The sequence below is a fragment of the Scomber japonicus genome, chromosome 9 (genome assembly GCF_027409825.1).
Source record: "Scomber japonicus isolate fScoJap1 chromosome 9, fScoJap1.pri, whole genome shotgun sequence".
In the NCBI taxonomy this organism is placed as follows: domain Eukaryota; kingdom Metazoa; phylum Chordata; class Actinopteri; order Scombriformes; family Scombridae; genus Scomber; species Scomber japonicus.
The window spans coordinates 12,757,811-12,783,191 of NC_070586.1; the positions used below are offsets into that span (position 1 = coordinate 12,757,811).

The following is a 25,381-nucleotide window of genomic DNA, read 5'->3' on the forward strand; positions in this document are numbered from 1 at the left end:
AACTTAATGTCTTCATCGTCAACTTTATTCATTCTTTATTCACTTTAAATAAAACATAATTGATCTTCTTCTGCTTCACACAGAAACTTTTTTTTAAAAAACACATCAAAAACACAATAATTCATAATGATGATTTTTTGAAATTACAAAATAAATACCAAAAACAAAAAAAAACATGGTCATAGAGTACATAGTGACAGTTAGTCACATTTTAAAAGCTAGGGAGTAAAAGTACATTTTAGGTGTTTCTTAAAAGTCTCGATGGTGGGGCAGCGATAGAGAAGGCCCTGTTCCTATAACACTTAGTCCTGGATCTGTGGACAAAGGTCCCTGGTCAGATGACCTCAGTTCTCTGCCAGTTCAGTATGGGGACAGGAGTTCTGCAATATACAGGGGAGCGAGTCCATTCATGGCCTTATAAACAGTCGTTAGTATTTTAAAATCAATTCTGTACTTAACAGACAGCCAGGGCAGGGAGTCAAGAAGGGGAGTGATGTGGTCCCTCTTTTTTGATCTTGTCAGAACTCTTGCTGTTGCATTTTGAATAAGTTGGAGACGGGATAAACTAGACTGAGTGATACCAAGGTATAATGAATTACAGTAATCAAAGCGGGATGGTATGAAGGCATGAATGACTATTTCCAGGTCAGAATTCCAAAAAATGATCTGAGTTTTGAGATGATCCTAAGCTGCATTAAACTGAATTTAACTACATTATTGACTTGGTAATCAAATTTCAATCCTGAATCAAATATGATACCAAGGTTTTTTACATGTGGTTTAACAGGGGGAATTCATTTTCCAAAATGAGGAGAAATCATTTTGGTTAGATGTGGGCCAAGCAAAACATTTGCAATTTTATTGTCACTGAGCGAGAGAAAGTTTGAAGCCATACAGAATTTGATGTCAAGAAGAAAGCTATTGGGGCGTGCAGATGGTCGAGTGGTTAGAGCGCATGCCAAGTATGCAGCTGACCCCGGTTCGAGTCCTGGCCGGAGGTCCTTTGCTGCATGTCACACACCCCCCTCACCCTCCTCTTTCCTATCTGTCTACTGTTAAATAAAGGTGTCTGTGCCAAAAAAAATCTTTGAAAAAAAAGAAGAAAGTTAGCGAGGTCAGTTAGTTTATTTAAGTTGTTAGGTTCTAGGGGGAGGAAGATTTGTGTATTTTTCATGCAACAGTGAAAAGAAATGTACTTTTGGATAATGTGACCTAAGAGGAGCAAATAAATGGAAGAAAGGACTGGACCAAGAATGGACCATTGAGGGAGACCACAGAGGATGGCGGTTGAAGAAGAGGAGGAATTGCCAATAGAAACACTGAAGGATCTATATGATAAATATGAAGAAAATCAGTTTAAGGCAGAACCAGGGACCCCTACTCATTTATTTAACCTGTTTATGAGAATAAAATGGTTGACAGTGTCAAAGGCTGTCGTTAGATTGAGGAATAAGAGGACAGAGCAGCTTCCTGAGTCATGTGGGTTAACAGTTGAGTAAGAACTACTTTTACAAGGATTTTAGAAAGGCAAAGCGGTTTGGAAATTGGCCTGTGGTTATTGAGGACTGAAGGATCTAGATTCTGTTTTTTTGTTTTTTTTCAAAAGTTGCTGAACGACTGCATGTTTGAAAGATTGGGGAACATGGTTGGTTTCAAGAGAGCCATTGATAATAGAACGAATGCCGGGGCCAATGGTGCCAGTACCTTATTTGAATAGTTTAGTGGGAATGATGTCAACTGAACAGGTGGAGGCCTTCAAAGAGGAAATTATATGGTGAAATTCAGGTAGAGTGATGGAGTGGAAATAATTTAGAACTGCAATGTTCTTGGAGGAGATGGATAAATATTAGCAGATGGAGTAATACTAGCTCTAATGGCAGTTACTTTGTCTTTAAAGAAATCAAAGAAGTCCTCACATTTAGAGACAGATGCTCCAAAACAAGGGGTGGGAGTGGAGGAGGTTATAGAATTTAGTACATTAAAAAGTATATTGGGATTATGATGGTTTTTATCAATGAGATCAGAAAAATATTGAGCCGTAGCATTTTTGACTGCCAGCTGGTATGTCTTCAACAGATCAATCAGAATTTGAAATTATATTTCAAGTTTATCATGCTTCCACCTTTGCTCTTCCCTTCTGCATGCTTTCCTTATTTCTCTGACATTAATGTTGCTCATCCATGGTGAGGCTGACATTACTTGATTTTAACTGATGCAACAGAGTAAGCCTGTCAAAACTGTGTATTGAACAGTTAGAGCCTTAAAGCCTTAATGACTTCAGACCAGTAGCTCTCATCCCCACTGTAATGAAGTGCTTTGAGAGGCTGGTTCAGAGGCACATCAAGGCTGCACTGCCACCACCCTGGACCAGCACCAGTTTGCCAATAGAGCAAATAGGTTGACAGAGGACACCATTAACACAGCCCTGCACACTGCATTGTCCCATCTGGAACACCCTGGAACATCTGTGAGGCTGCTGTTTCTGGACTTCAGCTCTGCATTTAATACAATCATCCCCAGCATAATGGAGACCAAGCTGCTGAACCTGGGTGTGAACCAGTACATGTGCAGTTGGGTTAAATACTTTTTAAACAACTGGTCAAAGATGGTCAGGCTGGGGACCCATCACTCTTCCTCCCTGACACCCAAAAGAGTCCTGCAGGGTTGTGTTCTGAGTCCTCTCTTGTTTTCCCTCTACACACGACATGACATTAACACACAGCACAAACACCATCATTAAGTTTGCGGATGATGGGGCGCACAGGAGTGGTTAGAGCGCATGCCACATACACAGCCAACCCCGGTGCGAATCTCGGCGAGAGGTCGGGTTTCTGTCTCCCATGTTTCCTGTCTGTCTACTGCTCAATAAAGGTGTTTATGCTGAAAAAAACCTTTAAAAAAAAAAAGTTTGCGGATGACACCACTGTGGTAGGATTGATACAGAATGGTGATGAGTCTGACTCCAGGCATGAAGTCTGCAGACTGACTGAATGGTACTTTACAGTACCAACAACTTGGCACTAAACAACACTTAAATAAAGAAGATGATAGTGAGCTTCAGGAAACATAAGGGGGATCCTTCTCTGTTACACATCAAAGGAGACATTGTGAAGATAGTGCCTTCCTTTAAATTCTTAGGAACACACATCTCACAGGAACTTACATGGCTCTTGTGAAGAAGGCACAGCGGCAAATGTACTTTCTCGGGACATTGCAAAAATCTAAACTGTCCCATAAACTGCCTGTGTCTTTCTATCTCTGCTGCATTCAGAGAATTGTATTACTGCATTCATATTTATTGCTACATCCAATATTTATTACTGCCTTTTTTTTAAATTCACCTTTTTTAATCCATAGCGTCTTTTATGTGTCTCATTGTATGTTGTTTTATGATTATTGTCTGATGTTGTTTGTATGTGTATTAGCCACAGAGGACACACAATTTCATTGTATTGCTGGGCAATGACAATAAAGGCATTAAATTGAACTGAATTAAACAATCTTAGGTGGGAAATGAAAAATCACAACTTTGTCCCTGTGAGTTCATCTCAGATTTTTCTAACTGTGTAAATGTGTGGAAAGACCATATAAGCTCACTCAGAATAAAATGATTTGAACACACAATCAGTTTAGGTTATGACAGCTTTATTTAGTGCAAAGAGAGTCTAATAGCAGGAGTCAGTGATGCGCCTCATGCTCATGAACCTCATGCCGCTCATGCCCATGTTCATGAAGTTCCTGTACTCTCCGGGCCTGAAGTACATCATCCTGCCTCTATAATGGGCCTGCTCGTACATCAGCCAGTGTCCGTCCATCACGTTGCAGGACATGCAGTTGGACATGCGGTAACGGTCCATGACGTTGTCACAGTCATCCATCAGCTCGTGCATCTGACCACCGAAGTTCTCCCTCTCGTAGATCCTCATCCTGTAGGATCCTCTGTGCTGTTGTGCAGAAGAGGAGAGAGATTAACTCAGCATGACATCTATAAGGCTGCTTATGAATAATTCAAGAGGTGTCTTCTACATTAAATCAAGCCCGTAGTGTGGTCTTACCATGGGGATCATGCGGCAGGACCTGATGCAGTCGCTCATGCCCATCATGCTCATGTAGTCAGCATACTCGCCCCTCCTCATGAAGTACTGGTTACCCATGTAGTTGGTGCGGTCATAGACCATGAAGCAGCCTCTCTCCACCCTGCAGGAGTGGCACCTGCTCAGGTAGGAGGAGAAGTCGGGGCAGTCGCTCATGCACTCATAGGAACGACCCTGGAAGTTCCTGTCCTCGTAGAAGACAACCTAGGGGAGATACATCATCTTTGGTTAGCACATATTAGAGTTTAAAGCCGCACTAGTTTCTTTTTTGAGGAGAAAATAGGAAAAGTATTCACTATTGGTGACTCCAGCTTTTCTTTGTGCTGTTAAAGCAGAAGCTTGGATTTTACTCTTAAATTAACTTTGAAGTGCAATAACTGAGTTTTATCATTTTTTAAGTTGACTATTGACACATCCAGCAGACATGCAACATTAACATTTACCAAGAGTCATGTTTCTGGCCATTTGATGAATTTAAATCTAATGTAAATATCTGGTTCTTTAACTTGGTGCTGGGCAGGTGGTGTTTTTAGAGATTGTACCCTGAAAACAGCTACCTATTGTGACCCAAAAAACCCTAAGGGAATCAAAGCAATAGAACTGGAGAAAAAAAAAGAGTTTTGGGTTGCCATAAAGCCAGTATAAATAACTCTTTTAACCATAAATATATTAAGTTAATTCATTGTTAGTGTAAAAATACTGATTATAGCTGCTTTTTAAGTGTTTTAGCCAAAAACAGGGCATTTTCTAGTCTATGGTTTTCGTGGTGGCTGAAGCACCAGGAGCCAGAGAGCAGTAATATAACAAAACTATTAAAGAAATCTTACCTTGCTCATCATGTTCATTCCAGTGGAAGTCATTTTGTTGGTTAGTGGGCGGCTGCTGCTGCTGGTGGAATTGCTGCTGCTGCTCTTGCACCGAACTGTACTCTACCTGGTTTAACCCTTTCCTTTTATACCTGAGCCACACACGACCCTTTTGTCCTAAACTCCTGAGCCAGCAAGAGAGTCATAGAAATGCACAGAATACGGAGGGATTGTCCACATTTTGGACTGACTGAACAGCTCTTAGAAACTGTCCCTTCACAGACACTCGTGAGGCAACGTCAGCAAATCATGACATAAGCAGTAGAAATAGGATTTCACTGTTTTTTCTTATTCTTTACTTGAAATGTCAACTTCTGAACTTGTGAACAAAATATGGGAAAACCTTAGCAAAAAGGAAGTGTGACTGTAGGATCTCAATTTGAGGTATGTCAGACTGTAAGATGAATGTGAGATGAATCATCATGCTACAATATAAACAATTGCAAAGTCACCTTGATCGTTTTGTTTTTTGTGTGGTATGAATGTATTCAAGAATAAGTGTGTTTTCGACTTAAACTTTATTCAGAAAACTAAACTTACGAAATGTCGTGCTGGTCAATGTATTCAGTGTCATTTCATGTCATATTCTGATAGTTTTGACTGATAGTTTTGATCGTCAACAGTTGTGAGATTGAGGTGTTGAACTCCTAACACTGTCATAATTTTGCCTCAGGCTTTCTTTGGTCGCCAAAGCTGTGGATTTGTCTCACAGTGAGGTCAAAGGTCACCGTTTTGGATTGACGGTCAAAGATTTCAATACGTTTCTCTCACAATTGTCAAGTTTTATCTTAGACAGCAGTGGAAAGGGGCCTTTACATGAAAAATCAGGAAAACAAAGTTTCTTATAATCACTTCTGAGGAGAACATGGCAGTCTGCATCAAATTTCATGGCAATCTGTCCAACAGCTGTTGAGAATTTTCACTCAAAACCAAAAATATGAACCTCATAATGGCACTAGAAGAAAAGTCAGCTGGATTCATCCTCTGGGATCTTTACAAAATGTCTTGCCAATCAATCTAGTAATGTTGAGATTCTTCGCTTGACAAGTTAGACCTACTGATTGTGCTATGTATTCTGTGTCATTTCATGTTGTATTCTGATTGTTTTGATTGTTGAGGGTCGTAGTAACAGTTACGTTGTGAGTATGTGGTCTTGAATTTCTAATACTGTCATAATTTTACTTCAGGCTGTCTTTGGTCACTAAAGCTGTGGATGTATCTCATAGTGAGATCAAGGATCACCGTTTTACATTGATCAACTCATTTCTCTCACAACTGTCAGCTTTCATCTTGGACAACAGTGGAAAGGGGCCTTTACATGAAAAATCAGGTGGTCAAAGATTCTTATAATTACTTCTGATGAGAACATGGAGGTCTGTACCAAAGTTCATGGCAATCTGTCTGATAGTTGTTGAGAAATTTCACTCAAAACCAAAAATTTCAGCCTCTTGATGACACTAGAGGAAAAGTCAGGGCATTCATCCTCTGGGACCTTTATAAAATGTTTGCCAATCCAACTTGTAATGTTGAAATTCTTCACTTTACAACTGAAAGTTTAGACAAGTTGATGGTGCTTTGGTTTTTGTGTGCTATGATCATACTTAAGAAGAATAAGTGTGCTTTCCCCCTAAACTTAATTCAGAAAACTGTACTGATGAAATGTTCTGCTGGTCAATGTATTCTGTGTCATTTCATGTTGTATTCTGATTGTTTTGATTGTTGTGGGTCGCGGTAACAGTTATGTTGTGAGTATGTGGTCTTGAATTTCTAATACTGTCATAATTTTACTTCAGGCTGTCTTTGGTCACTAAAGCTGTGGATGTATCTCACAGTGAGATCAAGGATCACCGTTTTACATTGATCAACTCATTTCTCTCACAACTGTCAGCTTTCATCTTTGACAACAGTGGAAAGGGGCCTTTACATAAAAAATCAGGTGGTCTGAGTTTTTTATAATTATTTCTAAAGGCTGATTTATGCTTCTGCGTCGGACCGACGGCGTAGCTATGTGTAGCCCTCCCATAGATTGTATAAAAGAAATGGACGTAACCATAGGACGTAACATCTGTGACGTCACCCATTGGTTTGTGGACTGCTGCTCGGAAGCCAATAGTTTCGACTTTCGAGTCTAGGAGGCGCCATCTTGAAAATTTCAGGTGCATGCTGGGAAAAATAAAAACACGGATTCTACTTGTATGGGCATGAGGCGGGGCCATGGGCAGAGCCAACGGCGGAGCGGGGAGGTTGCGATTGATTGCGAGGGCTGGATCTCGAGGACATTGTCAATCAACCCGTCAATCACGACGTAGCCACGCCCTAATGCATACCCTGCTTTATCGTCAAATATAAAATCAGGGAGGCCAAAATTTCACAAATGAACATCATACTGCATTGAAGAAGGCTTTAAACTAGCGATTGAGACCATAAACACATTTTGAAAACGTTTACTGAGGTTAGAAATCAAGTGAGAAGTTGGTGAATTCTCCATTGACGGAAGTCCTTTTGACACCAAAATGGTTGCCCCCTGGTGGCCTTTTGATAGAATGCAGTTCTAAGTTACTTCCGCATTGGCTTCATTTCAGAGGACCAGAACTCCCCGCCTGCATGCACCTCCAAAAAATCCTAACTACGCGTCACGGCAATGCGGACCGCAAGGGCTGTGATTGGTCTGGTCAAAGAGTCAGTTCCTCCGGTAGTTGCTTTGTTAATAATTTTAAGTTGCTTTATATTAATAATGAACAAAAGGTATGTGTTTTCTGTTCTCTTCCAGTCACAGCGCAATGCTACATGCTACTGTGACTGGAAGATAAACAAGGATACAGATAGAGACTCCTCTGAAACCACACACGCACACACACACACACCCTAGAAACACGTTCCCTCGACGTAGAACTTCGAAAGGACAATGATGGCGTGGAAGTGACAGCGTAGCAACAGCGTCGCTCCGACGCAGAAGCATAAATCAGCCTTAAGGAGAACATGACAGTCTACACCAAATTTCATGGCAATTTGTCTGATAGTTGTTAAAAATCTGAACCTCATGATGACATTAGTAGAAAAGTCAGGGGATTCATCCTCTGGGACTTTTACAAAATGTTTTGCCAATCCATCTTGTAATTTTGAGATTCTTCATGTGACAAGTGCAAGTTTAGAGCTGCTGATGGCATTTAATGAAAATTTAGGGGATAAAAGTTATTACAGTTCATCTTGAAGGTAACATGAGTTGGAAACTAGCACAAGCTATAATCTCTGTCTCAAAACTGTAAATGTCAATCCCATAGTGGCGCTAAATAGAAAAGTAATAGGAAGTCAGTAGGAGTCTTTCTATTGGGACCATTAATATTTTACAAAATATTAATCCATTCAATACTTCATAAGATATTTGAGTGTGAACCAAAGTGGCGTTACAACTGATGGACAGACTGACATCCCGGGCACCTCATTCCTAAATCCTATGAGAAATGTGTAAATGTGTGGAAAGACCATGTAAGCTCACTCATAATAAAAGTGATTTAAACACACAAGTTTAGGTTATGACAGCTTTATTTAGTGCAAAGAGAGTCTAATAGCAGGAGTCAGTGATGCGCCTCATGCTCATGAACCTCATGCCGCTCATGCCCATGTTCATGAAGTTCCTGTACTCTCCGGGCCTGAAGTACATCATCCTGCCTCTGTAATGGGGCTGCTCGTACATCAGCCAGTGTCCGTCCATCACGTTGCAGGACATGCAGTTGGACATGCGGTAACGGTCCATGACGCTGTCACAGTCGTCCATCAGCTCGTGCATCTGACCACCGAAGTTCTCCCTCTCATAGATCCTCATCCTGTAGGATCCTCTGTGCTGTTGTGCAGAAGAGGAGAGAGATTAACTCAGCATGACATCTATAAGGCTTGTTATAAATAATTCAAGAGGTATCTTCTACACTAAATCAAGCCCGTAGTGTGGTCTTACCATGGGGATCATGCGGCAGGACCTGATGGTGTCGCTCATGCCCATCATGCTCATGAAGTCAGCGTACTCGCCCCTCCTCATGAAGTACTGGTTACCCATGTAGTTGGTGCGGTCATAGACCATGAAGCAACCTCTCTCCACCCTGCAGGAGTGGCACCTGCTCAGGTAGGAGGAGAAGTCGGGGCAGTCACTCATGCACTCATAGGAACGACCCTGGAAGTTCCTGTCCTCGTAGAAGACGACCTAGGGGAGAGAGGCATCATCTTTGGTTAGTACATATTAGAGTTTAAAGCTGCACTAGTGTGTGTAACAAGTAACTCGTTACTACTTATTTACTCATATTCACTCAAGTTAATTATAAAAAATACTAATTATAGCTGCTTTAAAATATTACAACCAAAGACTGGGTAATTTCCCATGTATGGTTCTAGTGGTGGGTGAAGCACCAGGAGCCAGAGAGCAGTAATATAACAGAACTATTAAAGAAATCTTACCCTGCTCATCATGTTCATTCCAGTGGAAGTCATTTTGTTGGTTAGCTGCTGCTGCTGCTGCTGATGGTATTGCTGCTGCTGCTCTTGCACTGAACTGTACTCTACCTGGTTTAACCCTTTCCTTTTATACCTGATCCACACACCAGCCCTTTTGTCCTAAACCCCTGAGCCAGCAACAGTGTCATAGAAATGCAAAGAATACGGGGGATTGTCTACATTTTGGACTGACTGAACAGCTCTTAGAAACTGTCCCTTTACAGATGCCCATAAGGCAAAGTCAGCAAACCATGAAACAAACAGTAGACAAAGGATTTCACTATTTTTTCCTCATTCTAAAATGTCAACTTCTCCAATTCATCTGTAAATGTTGGAACCAAAATTTGATCCAAAATATGGAAAATCCTTAACAATGAGCCATTGTGTCAGACTGATCTCAATTTGAGGTATGTGTGACTGTGAGATGAACCTTAATGCTACAATGTTATGCTACAAGTGTGTTTCCCTGCTAAACTTTATTTGAAAAAGTCTACTTATGAAATGTTGTGCTGGTCAATGTATTCTGTGTCATTTCATGTTTTATTTTGATTGTTTTGAGTGTTGAGGATTGTAGTAACAGTCACATTGTGAGAATGTGATCTTGAATTTCTAACACTTCTTAATTTTGCTTCAGGCTGTCTTTGGTCACTTGGATGTATCTCACAGTGAGACCAAGGATCACCGCTTTGAACTGACAACCAAAGATTTCATCATATTTCTCTCTCAATCGTCAACTCTCATCTTAGGCAGCAGCGGAAAGGGGCCTTTAAATAAAAAATGAGGAGGACAAAGTTTTTTATAATTACTTCTGAGGAGAACATGACAGTCTACACCAAATTTCATGGCAATTTGTCTGATAGTTGTTGAGAAATTTCATTCAAAACTAAAAATCTGAACCTCATGATGACAGTAGGGGAAAAGTCAGGGGATTTATCCTCTGTGACCTTCACAAAAAGTTTTGCCAATGCATCTTGTAATGTGGTGATTCTTCATGTGACAAGTACAAGTTTAGAGCTGCATGGCTTTTTTTTTTTTAAGTATATTTTTTGGGGCTTTTTTGCCTTTAATGTACAGGTTAGGAGAGAGAGAGACAGGAAAATGGATGCAGAGAGGGAGGAATGACATGCAGGATAGGACCACTCAGCCTGGGATTTGAACCAGGGTCACCAGCAGTGAGGACTGTAGCCTCAACACATGGGGTGTGTACTCTACCCACTGAGCTAAACATCACCACGCTGCATGGCTTTTTAATGACAATTTAGGGGATCAAAGTTTAAAACAGTTCATCTTGAAGGTGACATGAGTTGGGAACTAGCACAAGCTATAATCTCTGTGTGGAGAACATCAGTATTTCAACTTGTTTGTAACGAATGGAAGGAATACTATGTCAACTTGCACTGTCCTTATCACATAAACTTGTTAAAAAACAAATAAATAAAATAACATGAATATCTGTACAAAATTTTGTGGTAACCGATCAAATAATTGTTTACATATTTTACTCAAAACTGAAAATGTCAACCTCATGGTGGTGCTAAATAGGAAAGTAATAGGAAGTCAGTAAATTTCCTTCTATTGGGGACCATGAATGTCTTTACAAAAATATACATAAGATATTTGAGTGTGAACCAAAGAGGTGTTACAACTGATGGACAGACTGACATCCCATGCGCCATGTTACTATCGTGACTAAAAATTCCCAAATCTTACCTGAACAATTGTTTGCCATTTTGTATATTGTAACCAGGCATGTTTGATATGTAATTCAGAGATAAAAAGACCAGACCCAGGTTGTGTGTTTACCTGTGTGACTGCTCTATTATTGCATTCCTAATGAGAACTGGACTGAAGGAAACGAACCCAGACGGTCTAAAAACAATATTTACATCTCATAACAACTGTGAGCAAGATTGAAGCCAACTGGGAACAGTGTTAATACAATCAGAGAATGTCAGCTTTTCCAGTATTTATATGACAACATCCATAGTTTACTATGAAGAAGGCAAGACACAACAATATGAATTCCTCTCTAACTTAGACTAAACTTCCTCCAGCCCACTGCAATGATTTTAGCTGACACAAGCTTCACTTTATAATGAGAGTGAAACAATCCAAGTAGTTTGTATCACTAGTTTCCAGCTGCAAATCAAAAGGCTCCACACATTGTGAACAGCATAAAATTCAGGGAAATATACCCTCACACTTCTGACACACCCACTCATGTTACTGCATGTTGACTTTCTATGATGCTCTTCTTTACAATGAAAGAGGTGTTTTGGGGCAAAATTTGAGTCCATATGTCTTGTATTGGATTGCATCTTATTCTCCCATATCATCTCAGATATCACCGTTAAGTTAATACAACACTTGTGCTGTATATGTCCCAATAATCTTGTAATTGAACATTGAATATTGTGTGTAAAATTGTGAAATTTCTGTTAATTCTGTGTACTTTTATGTAATGGATAGTAATGGATTCTCAATTTTTCAAGTCTGTCTTAAAGCAACAGTCAGATGCCCATATTAAACATTGAAACATTTATTCCTCGCTGTATTCATTCCTCAGTTCATACTGGCTACTAAAAAGAGAATGTGCTTTCAGTGTATGTAATGTGGACCAAAACCCACAGTGCCAAAACTCTCCACAAATTTCTTTAGGCTTATTTAAAAACCGGAGAACATAACAGTCATCATATTTTCAAAGAATGTTATTGACTGTGAATAATGTATGTGAATGTGAAACACTTTAAATGGTTTTTTCTTTTTTGTTGTTGTTGTTAAAAAAAAAGGTTAAATGAACACTTTATCTATAAAAATGTGCATCAATATTACTTTTTTTTGTAAATACTGGGTCGTTTTAGGACAAAACCTAACATTTTTAGGCTAAAATAAAGATGTTTAGGTATTTTTACAGCTCTCAAATGTACAAATTAGTCAAATTCAACCTGAGCAGTACGTTAAGGTTAAAATGATCTGGCATAAACAGTTGCCAAGTTGAAGAAGGAGACGTGTTGTTGATTATTGTGAATATGGAAATGAGAAATCACAACAACTATTTCCCTCTGAGTTCATCAGTCGCTATCTCTTATTTATACAACTGTGTGGATGTTTGTGGAGACCATGTGAGCTTACTCAGAATGAAAATGATTTAAACACACTATCAGTTTAGGTTATGACAGTTTTATTTAGTGCAAAGAGAGTCTAATAGCAGGAGTCAGTGATGCGCCTCATGCTCATGAACCTCATGCCGCTCATGCCCATGTTCATGAAGTTCCTGTACTCTCCGGGCCTGAAGTACATCATCCTGCCTCTATAATGGGGCTGCTCGTACATCAGCCAGTGTCCGTCCATCACGTTGCAGGACATGCAGTTAGACATGCGATAACGGTCCATGACGTTGTCACAGTCGTCCATCAGCTCGTGCATCTGACCACCGAAGTTCTCCCTCTCGTAGATCTTCATCCTGTAGGATCCTCTGTGCTGTTGTGCAGAAGAGGAGAGATTAACTCAGCATGACATCTATAAGGCTGCTCATGAATAATTCAAGAGGTGTCTTCTACACTAAATCAAGCCCGTAGTGTGGTCTTACCATGGGGATCATGCGGCAGGACCTGATGGTGTCGCTCATGCCCATCATGCTCATGAAGTCAGCATACTCGCCCCTCCTCATGAAGTACTGGTTACCCATGTAGTTGGTGCGGTCATAGACCATGAAGCAACCTCTCTCCACCCTGCAGGAGTGGCACCTGCTCAGGTAGGAGGAGAAGTCGGGGCAGTCACTCATGCACTCATAGGAACGACCCTGGAAGTTCCTGTCCTCGTAGAAGACAACCTAGGGGAGAGAGACATCATATTTGGTTAATACATATTCAGGTTTAAATTTGTGTTACTGGCCATCTGATGAATGTAAATCCTATGTAAATAACTCTTTAACTTGGTGCTGGGCAAGTGGTATTTTTAGAGGTTTTGCACAGTTGCTTAAAGTGGCCTAAATTACCCAAAACTGTAAAATTGGAGACCAGAAAACAGAAACAGTGAGCTTTAAGTTACAATAAAACTGAGTAACTCTTTTCACACTAGGTGTAATAAGTTAATTAATTATCATAAGAATACTAGTTATAGCTGCTTTAAAGTATTCAAGCCAAAAACAGAGCAATTTCCAGTCTATGGTTTTAGTGGTGGCTGAAGCAACAGGAGCCAGAGAGCAGTAATAAAACTATTAAAGAAATCTCACCTTGCTCATCATGTTCATTCCAGTGGAAGTCATTTTGTTGGTTAGTGGGCGGCTGCTGCTGCTGGTGGAATTGCTGCTGCTGCTCTTGCACTGAACTGTACTTTACCTGGTTTAACCCTTTCCTTTTATACCTGATCTACACACCGGCCCTTTTGTCCTAAACCCCCTGAGCCAGCAAGAGTGTCATAGAAATGCACAGAATATGGAGGGATTGTCTACATTTTCGGGGCCGGCAGGCTCAGAAATCCTTTCATTGGCCATTTCTCGTACAACGACGGGGGGCTCACAGAGAGGCGGAAAGGGTTAACAACTGGAGGTCATACCTTGACTCTGTTTGTTCAGTGTGACATACACTGTTTTGTCAGCAATAACCTTTTTCTTCTATTGTTTTTTTTGTTCCTGACACATGTTGAATAGTATGTCATGTGGTGGTTGACTGATTTTAGCATGTGTAAGGTTTTTGTTTCAACTTTTAAGGTTTTTGTTTGTTTTTTGGGGTTGTTTTTTTTAAATACACAGAAAATCATCACAGATCCAAATATAAAATCACATTTGTACACTCTTTCTCTAAGGTTTCTGTTTGCCGCTGCCTTTTTTATACCAAATTTGAGAGTTCATATCTTTTAATATCTTTAACTTTTGTTTCACTGGTTTTAAAATTTCTAATGTAATGCTTTTTAATTGTATTTTAATGTCTTTTTATTTTGCCTTATGTTGCTTTTATATTCTTTCTTGATGCCATTCATGTTGTATGTAAAACAACATAGGCTTTGTTGTTGAAATGTGCTACACATATAAATTTGTTTTGCCTAAGTTAAACATAAAAAAGTAATATGCATCAAAATCTATATATGAAAACAGTGTATGTGCTGCGTGTTATTATGAGTTTGATTGTATTACTGATGTGTAACTTTTTATGCCTAAAAACACTTTAAAATGTTGTTCACTTTAAATAATAGTTACACAAATAAGTTATATAAATTATGGCTGGTGGTAGGAATATGTTCAGCAATACATAAATAAAATATTCATCAAAAATAAGTATGTTATCAGTTTGACATCTCATAAATATTTATTATTTTTGCTAAACAAAATGAGAAACTTCTGTGAGTTTTGCCATTATGTAACTTAAAACAGACACTAATGACCAAATATCTAATCTGATATAATGATTAAATTCATTATATGAACCCATGCTTGTACATTTTTGTTTACATTTTCCTGGTTTGTTTTCAATGACAGAATTAGTTTTTAACCAATTTCAGGCCTGGATGGCTTTACTCTACGCTCGTCTCCAGAAGTAGGGTGGCAGGCAGAGTTATGGCAGGCTCCTCTCCTGTGGAACCATCTCCCAGTGGGGGGCAGACACCCTCTCTATGTTTAAGAGTAGGCTTAAAGCTTTCCTTTCTAATAAATCTTACGGTAAGGGCCAGCCCAGGCTTGCCTGTTGTCGTGCTGCTATGGGCCATGACTTCCGGGGGACTTCTCATGATGCTCCGCTCCCCTCCCCTTCTTCTCCATCTGAATGTATTCATACCCTAAATGCATGTTCCTAACTTGGCTTTTTCCTCTGAGTTTTTTGTGCTTTCTGATCTCACAGGCTGCTGTGGATCAGGGTTGTGGACCCCTTATGGATGGTGAGCTTCCATGGACCAAGGCTGCAGGGAACCCGTGCCGACGTGATCCTGCTGTTATACCTAATATTTTACTTTCTAATATCGGTATCAGCATTGGCCCCAAAAATCCTCTGTCGGTCAGGCTCCAATATACAGTACAGGATAGTTATTTTTGTTAGTGGGAGTGGGAGATACAGTTGTACAGTCTGATGGCTGACGGTATAAAAGAGCCCCCCAAACATTTTGAGGCACATAGCTTCTTCCACCTCTGGCTATAGCGTCCTGAGAATCAGCCCATTGACTTGTGTCCTCTGTAGTGGACATTTTGTTTACATGCATCTCTTTTTACTGCTTTCATTCATTGGTGTTTTTTCCAATGATATTAGATTCACAACTATACTATCTGGGCTTCCTGAGTGTCAAAATGACCCTGAGCCCAATTAATTTCTTTTCTCTCTAAATTGAGAACAACGTTTTCTCATTCAGTTAGTGAAACAATCCAGAATGATAAAAAAAAAAGTGTTTTTTAAAAAGTCTAAATTGTAATTGCTGCCAGTTAAATATGGGACAAACGATTATGCAACAGGTTCAAATGGTTTTATTATAACAGGTTTAATGTATTTTGGATAGTTCTGTCATTAATATTGTCTTTCCCTCAGGGTTCATTAACTATCTACTAATCCTAGGGTCCTCTCTTTTGAACCATTATTATTATCATAGTAGACTACTCTACTATGTATTAATATTTATTGTTGTAATTTATGTTATCCACTGGAATGAGTTATTTAGCAGGGAGTCTGAACACTTTCACTTTCACAGGGCATTGTATGTCAAATTCTCATGCTGAGCCCCTCTAAAGGTCTGATCCTAGAATCGCCCCTGCATAGTTCCTTGGTTCCCAGGAGGATAGGATGCAGCGGTGGATGTAGTTCCACTATCGGCCGCCTGGGGGCGCTGTGACCCCGGCTGCCTCCTCTCTGACTGACTCGTTCTCGTCTTGGCAACAAAGACAGTGTTGTCAAGCGTTGCTAAGGAAGTCACCGAGCTAATTATAAAACAAGCCACTCTGAAATACAACTACAGTGAAACCAGAGGTAACTTCTCCTTCAGTGAGACATAAACGATGGAGAGACACGTGTCAGCTGTGTGTATTCATACTCGTTTTAAGCCTGTACACTGCTAATGTTTAGATAACGCGTAGCTTTGATTATAACCTAAGCGGCTAATGCTAACACCACTACCACACTGATTTTTTTCTTAATTAGTAGTATTAAGTTGTTAAGTAGTCAGTAGAAGTCAAAATGTTATTACTGAACGAGTGTTAGTTAATTGGTTGCTACATATATACAGTCATTTAGCTGCAGATAAAGGGTTTTCAATGGCTGTAATATCAAAACTTAAACAGATTAGCTGGTTGGTTAAAGGACGGTCTTAAAACAACAGTCAGAGCCCAAATGATCATTGAAACATGTTTTTCCTTGCTGTAATCATTCCTACTGTTCATACTGACTACTAGAAGATCCCTTCATGGTGTACTCATAATGTAAGTGATGGAGGACAAAATCACAGTCCTCCTTCTGAAGCTAATATGAAGCTTCAGCTGTCCAAATTAGTCAAATCAACTAGATATCTTTCAATATTACAGTCTTTTTAGTGTTAAAGTCCCTCTTTTTGTTACTATACTTTCACCATAACTCAACAGGGAAATACAAAGAGGGAATTTGATGCTAAAAAGTGTCAGATATCCACTTGATATGACTAACTCAGACTGCTGGAGCCTCATATAAGCTTCAGATTAACTTTTAAATGTATTTTTGCACAAAATTATATAGTAACAAAGTAAGTTTATTAACAACAAGAGAGACATTTGGCCCCAAAACAGCGACTATATTGATTTGACTAATTTGGACAGCTGAAGCTTCATATTAGCTTCAGATCAACTTTTAAATGCATTTTTGCACAGACTGTGGATTTTTCACATACATTTTAAGGGGATCTTAATAGCAAGTAGGAATTATTACAGCGAGGAAAACCTCTTTCATTTTTCATATGGGCAACTGACTTTTCTGTGAACATATCCTTTAAGGCAGTCATTTTACTGAATCATATCATGCCCTGTGTTTGCAGATGTCTGTCAGTAAGCAATGAGAAATCTTCATCCACCAGACCACAGCTGGTCTCGAGGCATGACGAGAGGATGACTGAGAATGGAGAGGACAGCGGCCTCCGTCAGCCCTGTGAAGCTCCCGCCAAAGGAGATTCAATCGTCAATGAAAGCAGGGCACTCAAGACTCTCTTAGTAGACGTCAATACCTGCAAGGAACAAAATGATGCCGTTAAACACTCCCAGATTACCAGAAACACAGAGGGTGAGATCATACCTTATCAGCCCCGGCCACCGTCATTACCCAGGCTGTCGAAGGGCAGTAGGAGTGTCTCATTGGAGGAGACTGTGAGAACCAGGAGGCTGAGAAACAGCCAGGAGAGTCTGAGTGACTCACCTGAGAATGGCTCCTCCACAGACTCCCTTAAAGAGGACCAAGCTGTTGTCCTCAGTGGTGCTGCCACCCTCAGGAACGACCAGGCCTCTAATGTGGGACGCCTCCCTGCTGCAACGACAGACTCCCCAGTCTTCCGGGACAGAGGGAGCAGTCTCTCCGAGTACGAAAGGAGGCCCCACAGCCAGCAGAGCGACCCCACAGACCACAGGCTGAGGTCCACCAAGCTGCGTCTGTCTCCAGTGCAACCCACAGGGCCGCTGCCCGCTCTGGAGAGGAGCTTTGCCTCGGCCACTTTAAGGGCAGCTAATAGGATTGACAGGGATTGTTTGGATTATGTCACGCTGGGCAAAGGGAAGCTCGGGGAGAGGCTGCACAGGAACCTAAGTGACAGTCGGCTTCTGGAGAACATGGGGTCGGACAGTGCATCTGTCAACTCCATGAGGTCCACCTACAGCGTATTGAGCCCCATCAGACCCCAGGACGTTAGGAACAGGTACAGTAGCTTCAACAGACCATGTAGAGGATGCAGCTGGAGTCATCCTCACACTGGATGTGAGCGCTCCTTTTGTTGCTTCACACCTAGGCTATTAGAGGGCTATCGCATTCAAGCATATCTTAAGCCTCTAGATGATGGTTAATTTAGAAACACGCTGGTGAAAATATAGACGTGTGTGTGTCACTTTTAGTGTTTGTAACAATAAAACAGTCATGACGTAGCGCAACAGTCAGGAACCCAAATGAACATTGAAACGGGTTTTTCTTGCTGTAATCATTCCTCCTGTTCATACTGACTACTAGAAGATTCTTTCATGATGTTCCTATTGATGGGGGACAAAATCCACAGTCCTCCTTCTGTGTTAAAAAATGTATTTAAAAGTTTATCTGAAGCTAATATGAAGCTTCAGCCGTCCAAATGAGTAAAATCAAGTAGATATCTTTCAACAATACAGTATTTTTTTAGTGTCAACATTCCTCTTTTGTTACAAAGTAACAAGTAAGTTTAGTAACAACGAGAGAAACATTTGCCCCTAAACAAGACGATGACATTGAAAGATATATTGATTTGACTAATTTGGAGGGCTGAAGCTTCATATTAGCTTCAGATAAACTTCAAATATTCACTAATGCTGTGTCAGATTGAGCACTACCCAGGCTTCAGATCTTTAGCTTTATTACCAGAAAACTACTCAAAATAACTGTACAGTCTCTTTAATCCTCTACATGTATTTTATTAGTGGTTTTGCCCTCTGGGTGGAGCTAATTAGCATAGCACATCTGGAGCTTGATGCCCTGACAGGAGTGAGTGTTTCTGTAACACTGATTGACTGTTAATTTCCCCGGAAAGCAACCTGGCTGCTGACTTAATGTGTGTGTACATCGCTCACATCTTTAAAGGAAAAAGGGGAACATGACAGAGTGGAGGGGGATTAACGCAGGATCAGAAGAGATGCTTGTTCAGCAGAGTTTTTGACAGCAAGGACTACTTAGTACATAGTCAATGTCTAATAGGGAAAAGTTTACATTTTTACATTTAAATTATCAACATGTAAAGCAGAAAGAGATGCATTTTTTGTATATGTTCAATGCAGGAGTTTTCTGGAGGGCAGCGTGCTGGGAAACGGCGCCCTGCTGGGGGCCGAGGAACTGGACCGCTACTTCCCCGACAGGCGAGTGGGGATCTACATCACCACGTGGAACATGCAGGGAGAGAAGGTAAGAGAGGGACTCAGTTAAAGTATTGTTTCCGCTAGCGTCACTCCAGGCACCAGCTGTATTATAACCAGGGTTTGTATCATTTTCAGGGGATACCGGCCAACTTAGACGACCTCCTGCTTCCGACAGACTCTGAATTTGCACAAGACTTTTATATTATCGGGGTCCAGGAAGGTTGTCCTGACAGGTATGAGACTTTTTGTTTGATTTTCATCATGATCACTGAATGAAATTACACCACAATGTGTGTGTGTGTGGGTCAATGACGTGATGTAACCCAGTGTCAATTGGTGTAACCAGTATTTTTTACAAAAGTCAAAAATCTGATTATATACGGGAAAATAAACATGTATAATCCACTTTGGCAACGTAACACTGTTTTTTAACAAATTTTAGAACATTTGTCAAAAATTGCTCATTGGTGTAACCAGTATTCTAAAAAAACGGGTTGTTTTTTAAGGATATGTCCTTCTCAGTATTGACAAATGCTTTAAAATTTGTTTCTTTTCATTTGATGTTTAAAAATTAAGTAATTATTTTTATAAGTGCACTTAAATACACTGTAGGTGGATAGAATAATATATATATTTTTTTTTGTGGTTACACCATTTGACATTTTCAGGAACATACTACGTCTTTACTATATTACTTTTGGTTAGAAAACAAAAAATTGCAAATGTCATTTCAAATTATTTCAAATTTTAACAAACCTGATGCTGCTGTTAAGAAAAAAGACATTTTTGAATTGCTCATCTTGCCAACCCTTATTTGTCACTGACCCATATATCTGTGCAGGAGGGAGTGGGAGATCCGTCTTCAGGAGACTCTGGGGCCGTACTACGTCATGCTATACGCAGCAGCACACGGTGTTTTGTATCTTACTGTATTTGTCAGAAGAGACCTCATCTGGTTCTGCTCAGGTCAGTCCTGCTTTACATCACCCGTTTAAGAAGGAATAAACCCCTTGTGGTTCAGTTTTATTCACCCTGTTTTATATAATCTTTTTTCTCTTCTTGCAAGATCATCTGATATTTATTTTCATTGTTGTGGTTTCACATTTTCTCCAGTCATAATGGTAGTATACAGTATTTTCACAAGCATGTGTCAGTATAAGAAGCTACTTCCTCCTAATCAGCCAAAGTTGTTTACATATACAAAGATTTTGACTGTTTAACTAAAACTCAATTTCAGCCAGTTCTTAAATACCTTTGATCAAAAACACTGATAGCTAACCTTAAAGCTCAGTGAACAACCCACAGATAGAAACAAAAGTCAAGAGTTAAACTAGTCTAAAGGTAAGATTTCTTTACAACCATATGCACCAGAATGACATCACCCACCTGTTGACCAAAGCAGCATCGGATAACAAAATGACATCACCTACATGTTGACCAAAGCAGCATCGGATAACAAAATGACATCACCGCCACGTTAAATTAAAGAATAAACAACACTGTCCTCTAAAGGTTTGTCAGATTAAAGACACACAAAAATCTACAAACTATAATTTGTTTTATCACTCTCTCAACAACATAAACTGTTAAAAACAGGCAAAATAATTAACATACATATAGTCAAATATGACATTTCACAAAGCAATGAACTAGGTTTTAAATAAACACAGCATTCACAGAGTAATACCGACCACTTAGGTTGAGAACATGTATTTATATATTTAGTTAATAAAAAACATATTCTCTTTTTCTATGACTTTAAAAAGGCTACAATATACTATAACAATTTAAATCTGTACTGTAAATGTACAATTATTATTTACTTTCACTCATTTCTATATTAGTTAATTGTTATTATGTTGTATCACTGGATTACATTACTTATCACTATGTAGCTTATATTACATGCGCAAGATGCATAAAATGAAATTATGTAAAATAAATAAAGTATAAAAAACAGAAGTTAATAAAAACACACTACAAAAAAAACATGCACGAAATAATGATTATGATTAATGATTCACTGATAGGATTTCGATTTTAATCTAAAATATAAACCTCTATTACTGTGTGACTGTCACCATTTATTCCCCCCCCCCCCCCCTCCCCCCCCCCCCTCCTTACAGAGGTGGAGCACGCCACAGTCACAACGAGGATCATCTCACAGATCAAGACCAAAGGGGCAGTCGGAATCGGCTTCACCTTTTTTGGCACTTCTTTCCTCTTCATCACATCCCATTTTACCTGTGAGTATTAGTTTCTCTGAGTCAGAGAGTCCGAGGGTAATGTATTAGTTATTAAATCCGCTCGTAGTTTTGGTGAAGTTTGGTATTATCATGTTTCAGCCTGATACTCACATGTTGCTCTCGTTCTTCTTTCCAGCCGGAGACACCAAAGTTTACGAGAGAATACTAGATTACAACAAGATCGTCGAAGCTTTAGCTCTTCCAAAAGGCCTTCCAGACACCAACCCTTACCGCTCAACAGCATGTAAGAAGTTATCTAGTGTGAACGACATGAGGAGAAACTATTTGGATGATGCTGTTTCCACTCAGAGTTAAAATAACATAATGTACCCAAACTTAAACAGACTATCCTACTGTTAAAAAAAATACAGGTTTTAGTTTCTCTGACATTTGACCATTGTTGCCAGATTGGGCAGAAAAATCTGATATAGATAGGTAAAAAAAGGCAGTTTCCATTGTCAAAAGTTAGTCTACATTTTTATAAATTGCCCCCTCCTCTCATATGAGTAGAATGAGACTGACAGTGTGCTTTCAGTTCAGAGACTTTTCTAATCCATTTAGTATTCAGTAGTTCATACTATATAAACTTGTGTCTTCCTCAATCGCAGCTGACGTCACCACGAGATTTGACCAGGTCTTCTGGTTTGGAGATTTTAACTTTCGGCTGAGCAAGGAGCGATGTGATGTGGAGACCATCATGAACCAGTCGGCAGGCGGCGATATGGCTCCCCTGCTGGAGCACGACCAGCTCTCCAAGGAAATGAAGGATGGTATGCATGCATGCATAAAGGAGGCTGTAACACAGTCAGCAGTTTATGTAGAAGTAAGCTGCTGTGTTGGATCGATTCTCAACCTGTAAGTTTGTTTTTTTCCCTCCAGGTTCGATCTTCAAAGGCTTCCAAGAGGCTCAAATTAACTTTCCCCCAACGTATAAATTTGACATCGGCTGTGATATCTACGACACTACTTCTAAACAGAGAACGCCTTCATACACAGTAAGAAGAAAACTAAAATAAAGCTCCACATGACTTAAGATAATCTGTTGATATAGCAAACAAATATATATATATATATATATATATGTATATATATATATATATATATATATATATGTATATATATATATATATATATATATATATGTATATATATATATATATATATATATATATATATGTATATATATATATATATATATATATATATATATGTATATATATATATATATATATATATATATATGTATATATATATATATACACACACACTTGCTAAACTCTCTTTTTATTTCTCCCATACAGTTTATAGCTGCTGTAATTAATGTCTAAACTGGCTGAAGAAATAAAAGTCTGTCATGTGGTTCTCAGCCGGGTGAAACCTCGATGTTTGTGTTCACAGGACAGGATCCTATTCAGGAACAGGCAGGCTGATGACATCAAGGTGGTCAAATACACCAGCTGCACCAGCATCAGAACGTCAGACCACCGGCCCGTCGTCGGTGTCTTCCAGGTCAAACTGAGGCCGGGCAGAGACAAGTGAGTCCTGTCATTCAGTCCAGATATCAACAAAAAAAAAAAAAAAAGATACTTTTAACTATAACTTTTAAGTGTGAACATGATATAATATCAGCAGCATTGTGTCAAGCATTTTTAAAAATAATGTGATAATACAAAATTCTGTTGTCAAAATTAATAAGATGTCAGATTGTCCTCAAATAATCTCTGAAATATTAGAGAACATGATGTGGGATTGTGAATCCAACAGCTTCATTAGATATTTTTGTAAATATTTTTTTATGCCTTTATAGCGACAGAGGAGAGATGACAAATGAAATCCAGAATGTCCAAACTCTGAATAACTTTGGGTTGTGGACTGGGGCAATTTACAGACATTTAAAGATGAATCTGAGGAAGGTTGATCAAAAAGTTTCTGACATTTTATTGATCGAACAACTCAACAAATTGAGAAAATATTTTTCAAGAATGAAAATAATCATTATGTGCAGCCTTACAAATCATAAAGTAAGTTAACAGAACTTGTAAATATCACAATGAAGGCTCCAACTGATGGTTACTTTCATTACCAATTCATCTGGTGATCATTTCTTATCAAACCAATCAATTAATTAATAGTTTTGGTCTACAGCATGTCATAAAATACTGAAAAATAACAGCAACTATAATTTCCTAAACCTCAACGTGGTTTCTTAAAGTTTAACTAACACTGTAAAACATAAAATATTCCGTTTTCAATCATATAAGACAAAGTAAAGCTGGAACAAGTGATTATTTATCTGCTTTGATTGATTGATCAATTCATTTATCATTAATTAATACATTCTAATTAAAATACATAACGATACGAGTTATGTGCTGCTTTCATTGTTTATTCCTTATTGATTATTGGTCACTTTTTGTGTTTCTTCTGGTCTAACTTTATAAATTATGTGTGTGTGTGTCTGTGTGTGTGTCAGTATTCCCCTAGGTGCGGGGCAGTTTGACCGGAGCCTGTACTTGGAGGGCATCAGGAGGAGGATCACCAGAGAGCTGAAGCGAAGGGAGGCCATGAAGAACCAAGGCAGCAGCACCATCTGCACCATCTGCTAAGCCCTGAAGATGGTACTCTGCAGACCAGACCGGACCGGACCGGACTGGATCGAAACTGTGCCAGAAAACAGGCAGGTGGAAAAAAAGGACCAAAAGGAAACCAGAGTTGTCTTAACCACACGGAGCCTGGTGCTGGTGGAGGAGCAGAGTGCGCCCTCTGCTGGGATCTGGTGTGAACTGGTGAAACCGGGTCGGGAGGAGCGGCTGGCTGGACTTGAGGGCAGGGACCTTGAGGTCAGACAGACGTTTGCAGACTCAGCAGTCTGGCCTTTATTTATACAGCCCCTCCACCTCCTCTACTCAAACATGACTGGGACAGTGGTGAGGGGTGGAGAGGGGGGCTGCTCCCATCGTGGCTTACTCCTCAGTCACATGCTGCAATGTGAACTGATTTAACCTTAAAGGCTCCGTTTCATTTCTAATTATTTTTGTGTTTTAAAAAAGAAAAAAAAAAAGCATCATGACATGAACCACAACGTCTTTTCTTATAACTATACATATATATACATATATAATGTTCTTACATCAGTATTTAAATGCCTTGAGTTTGTTCTCAAATAGCGTACTAAAAAAATAATTAAATGCAGTCAAGATTCATTTTGCATTTTTAGGTCATTGACTTGAATTTAGTCTTAAGCCAAGTGTTTTGTAGGTGAAGGTACGACTGAGGTCAAATGTTGAATTTCAGGGAGATTAAATGTTAAGACTGAACTAAGATGGAGCGTTTATTATTAAAATACCATCACTACGTTTTATCTTAATAGGCCAAGAAGTGATCCTTCGCAGCAGACTGTAAACTCAATGCCTTACCTCTCATATCACTGCTGTGCAACTACACACACACTAAAACTGTCCCTGTACTGTACCACATTAATGAACGCTCACTTCTCAGCATGGAGAGAGGCAGCTCTGCTTCTAAAAACAAAAAAAACAACAAAAAAAGTGCCTGTGGGTCTTGTTTTCATTTCCTCGGGACCTCTCCTCTTTATTCTGCGTCTCTTCTTTTTTTTTTTCTACGCCTACTTAACAACCTGTAATAATAAAAGTTTTTAAAACAAATGTGTGTTTT

General features: G+C 39.4%; 4 protein-coding genes across 4 annotated transcripts; 1 reads left to right on the forward strand and 3 right to left on the reverse strand.

The window, feature by feature from the left end:
* Positions 1 to 3,665: 3,665 nt before the first annotated feature.
* On the reverse strand, positions 3,666 to 4,954 carry LOC128364698 (gamma-crystallin M2-like). The gene is made up of 3 exons (XM_053325288.1): positions 4,922 to 4,954; positions 4,056 to 4,298; positions 3,666 to 3,944 (listed from the first exon to the last, which is right to left on the reverse strand). The coding sequence occupies exons 1-3, from the start codon at positions 4,952 to 4,954 to the stop codon at positions 3,666 to 3,668; spliced, it is 555 nt and encodes a 184-aa protein (XP_053181263.1).
* A 3,568-nt stretch (positions 4,955 to 8,522) lies between these two features.
* LOC128364695 (gamma-crystallin M2-like) lies at positions 8,523 to 9,439 on the reverse strand. Its single transcript, XM_053325286.1, has 3 exons — positions 9,407 to 9,439; positions 8,913 to 9,155; positions 8,523 to 8,801 (listed from the first exon to the last, which is right to left on the reverse strand). The coding sequence occupies exons 1-3, from the start codon at positions 9,437 to 9,439 to the stop codon at positions 8,523 to 8,525; spliced, it is 555 nt and encodes a 184-aa protein (XP_053181261.1).
* Positions 9,440 to 12,643: 3,204 nt separating this feature from the next.
* LOC128364694 (gamma-crystallin M2-like) lies at positions 12,644 to 13,709 on the reverse strand. The gene is made up of 3 exons (XM_053325285.1): positions 13,677 to 13,709; positions 13,032 to 13,274; positions 12,644 to 12,922 (listed from the first exon to the last, which is right to left on the reverse strand). The coding sequence occupies exons 1-3, from the start codon at positions 13,707 to 13,709 to the stop codon at positions 12,644 to 12,646; spliced, it is 555 nt and encodes a 184-aa protein (XP_053181260.1).
* Positions 13,710 to 16,297: 2,588 nt separating this feature from the next.
* Positions 16,298 to 25,334, forward strand: inpp5e (inositol polyphosphate-5-phosphatase E). The gene is made up of 11 exons (XM_053325278.1): positions 16,298 to 16,386; positions 17,420 to 18,286; positions 19,383 to 19,506; positions 19,596 to 19,693; positions 20,302 to 20,426; positions 21,587 to 21,706; positions 21,843 to 21,950; positions 22,315 to 22,476; positions 22,586 to 22,701; positions 23,105 to 23,241; positions 24,180 to 25,334. Exons 2-11 carry the CDS (start codon positions 17,490 to 17,492, stop codon positions 24,310 to 24,312), a joined length of 1,920 nt encoding a protein of 639 aa, XP_053181253.1. The 5' UTR covers positions 16,298 to 16,386; positions 17,420 to 17,489; the 3' UTR covers positions 24,313 to 25,334.
* Positions 25,335 to 25,381: the final 47 nt, after the last annotated feature.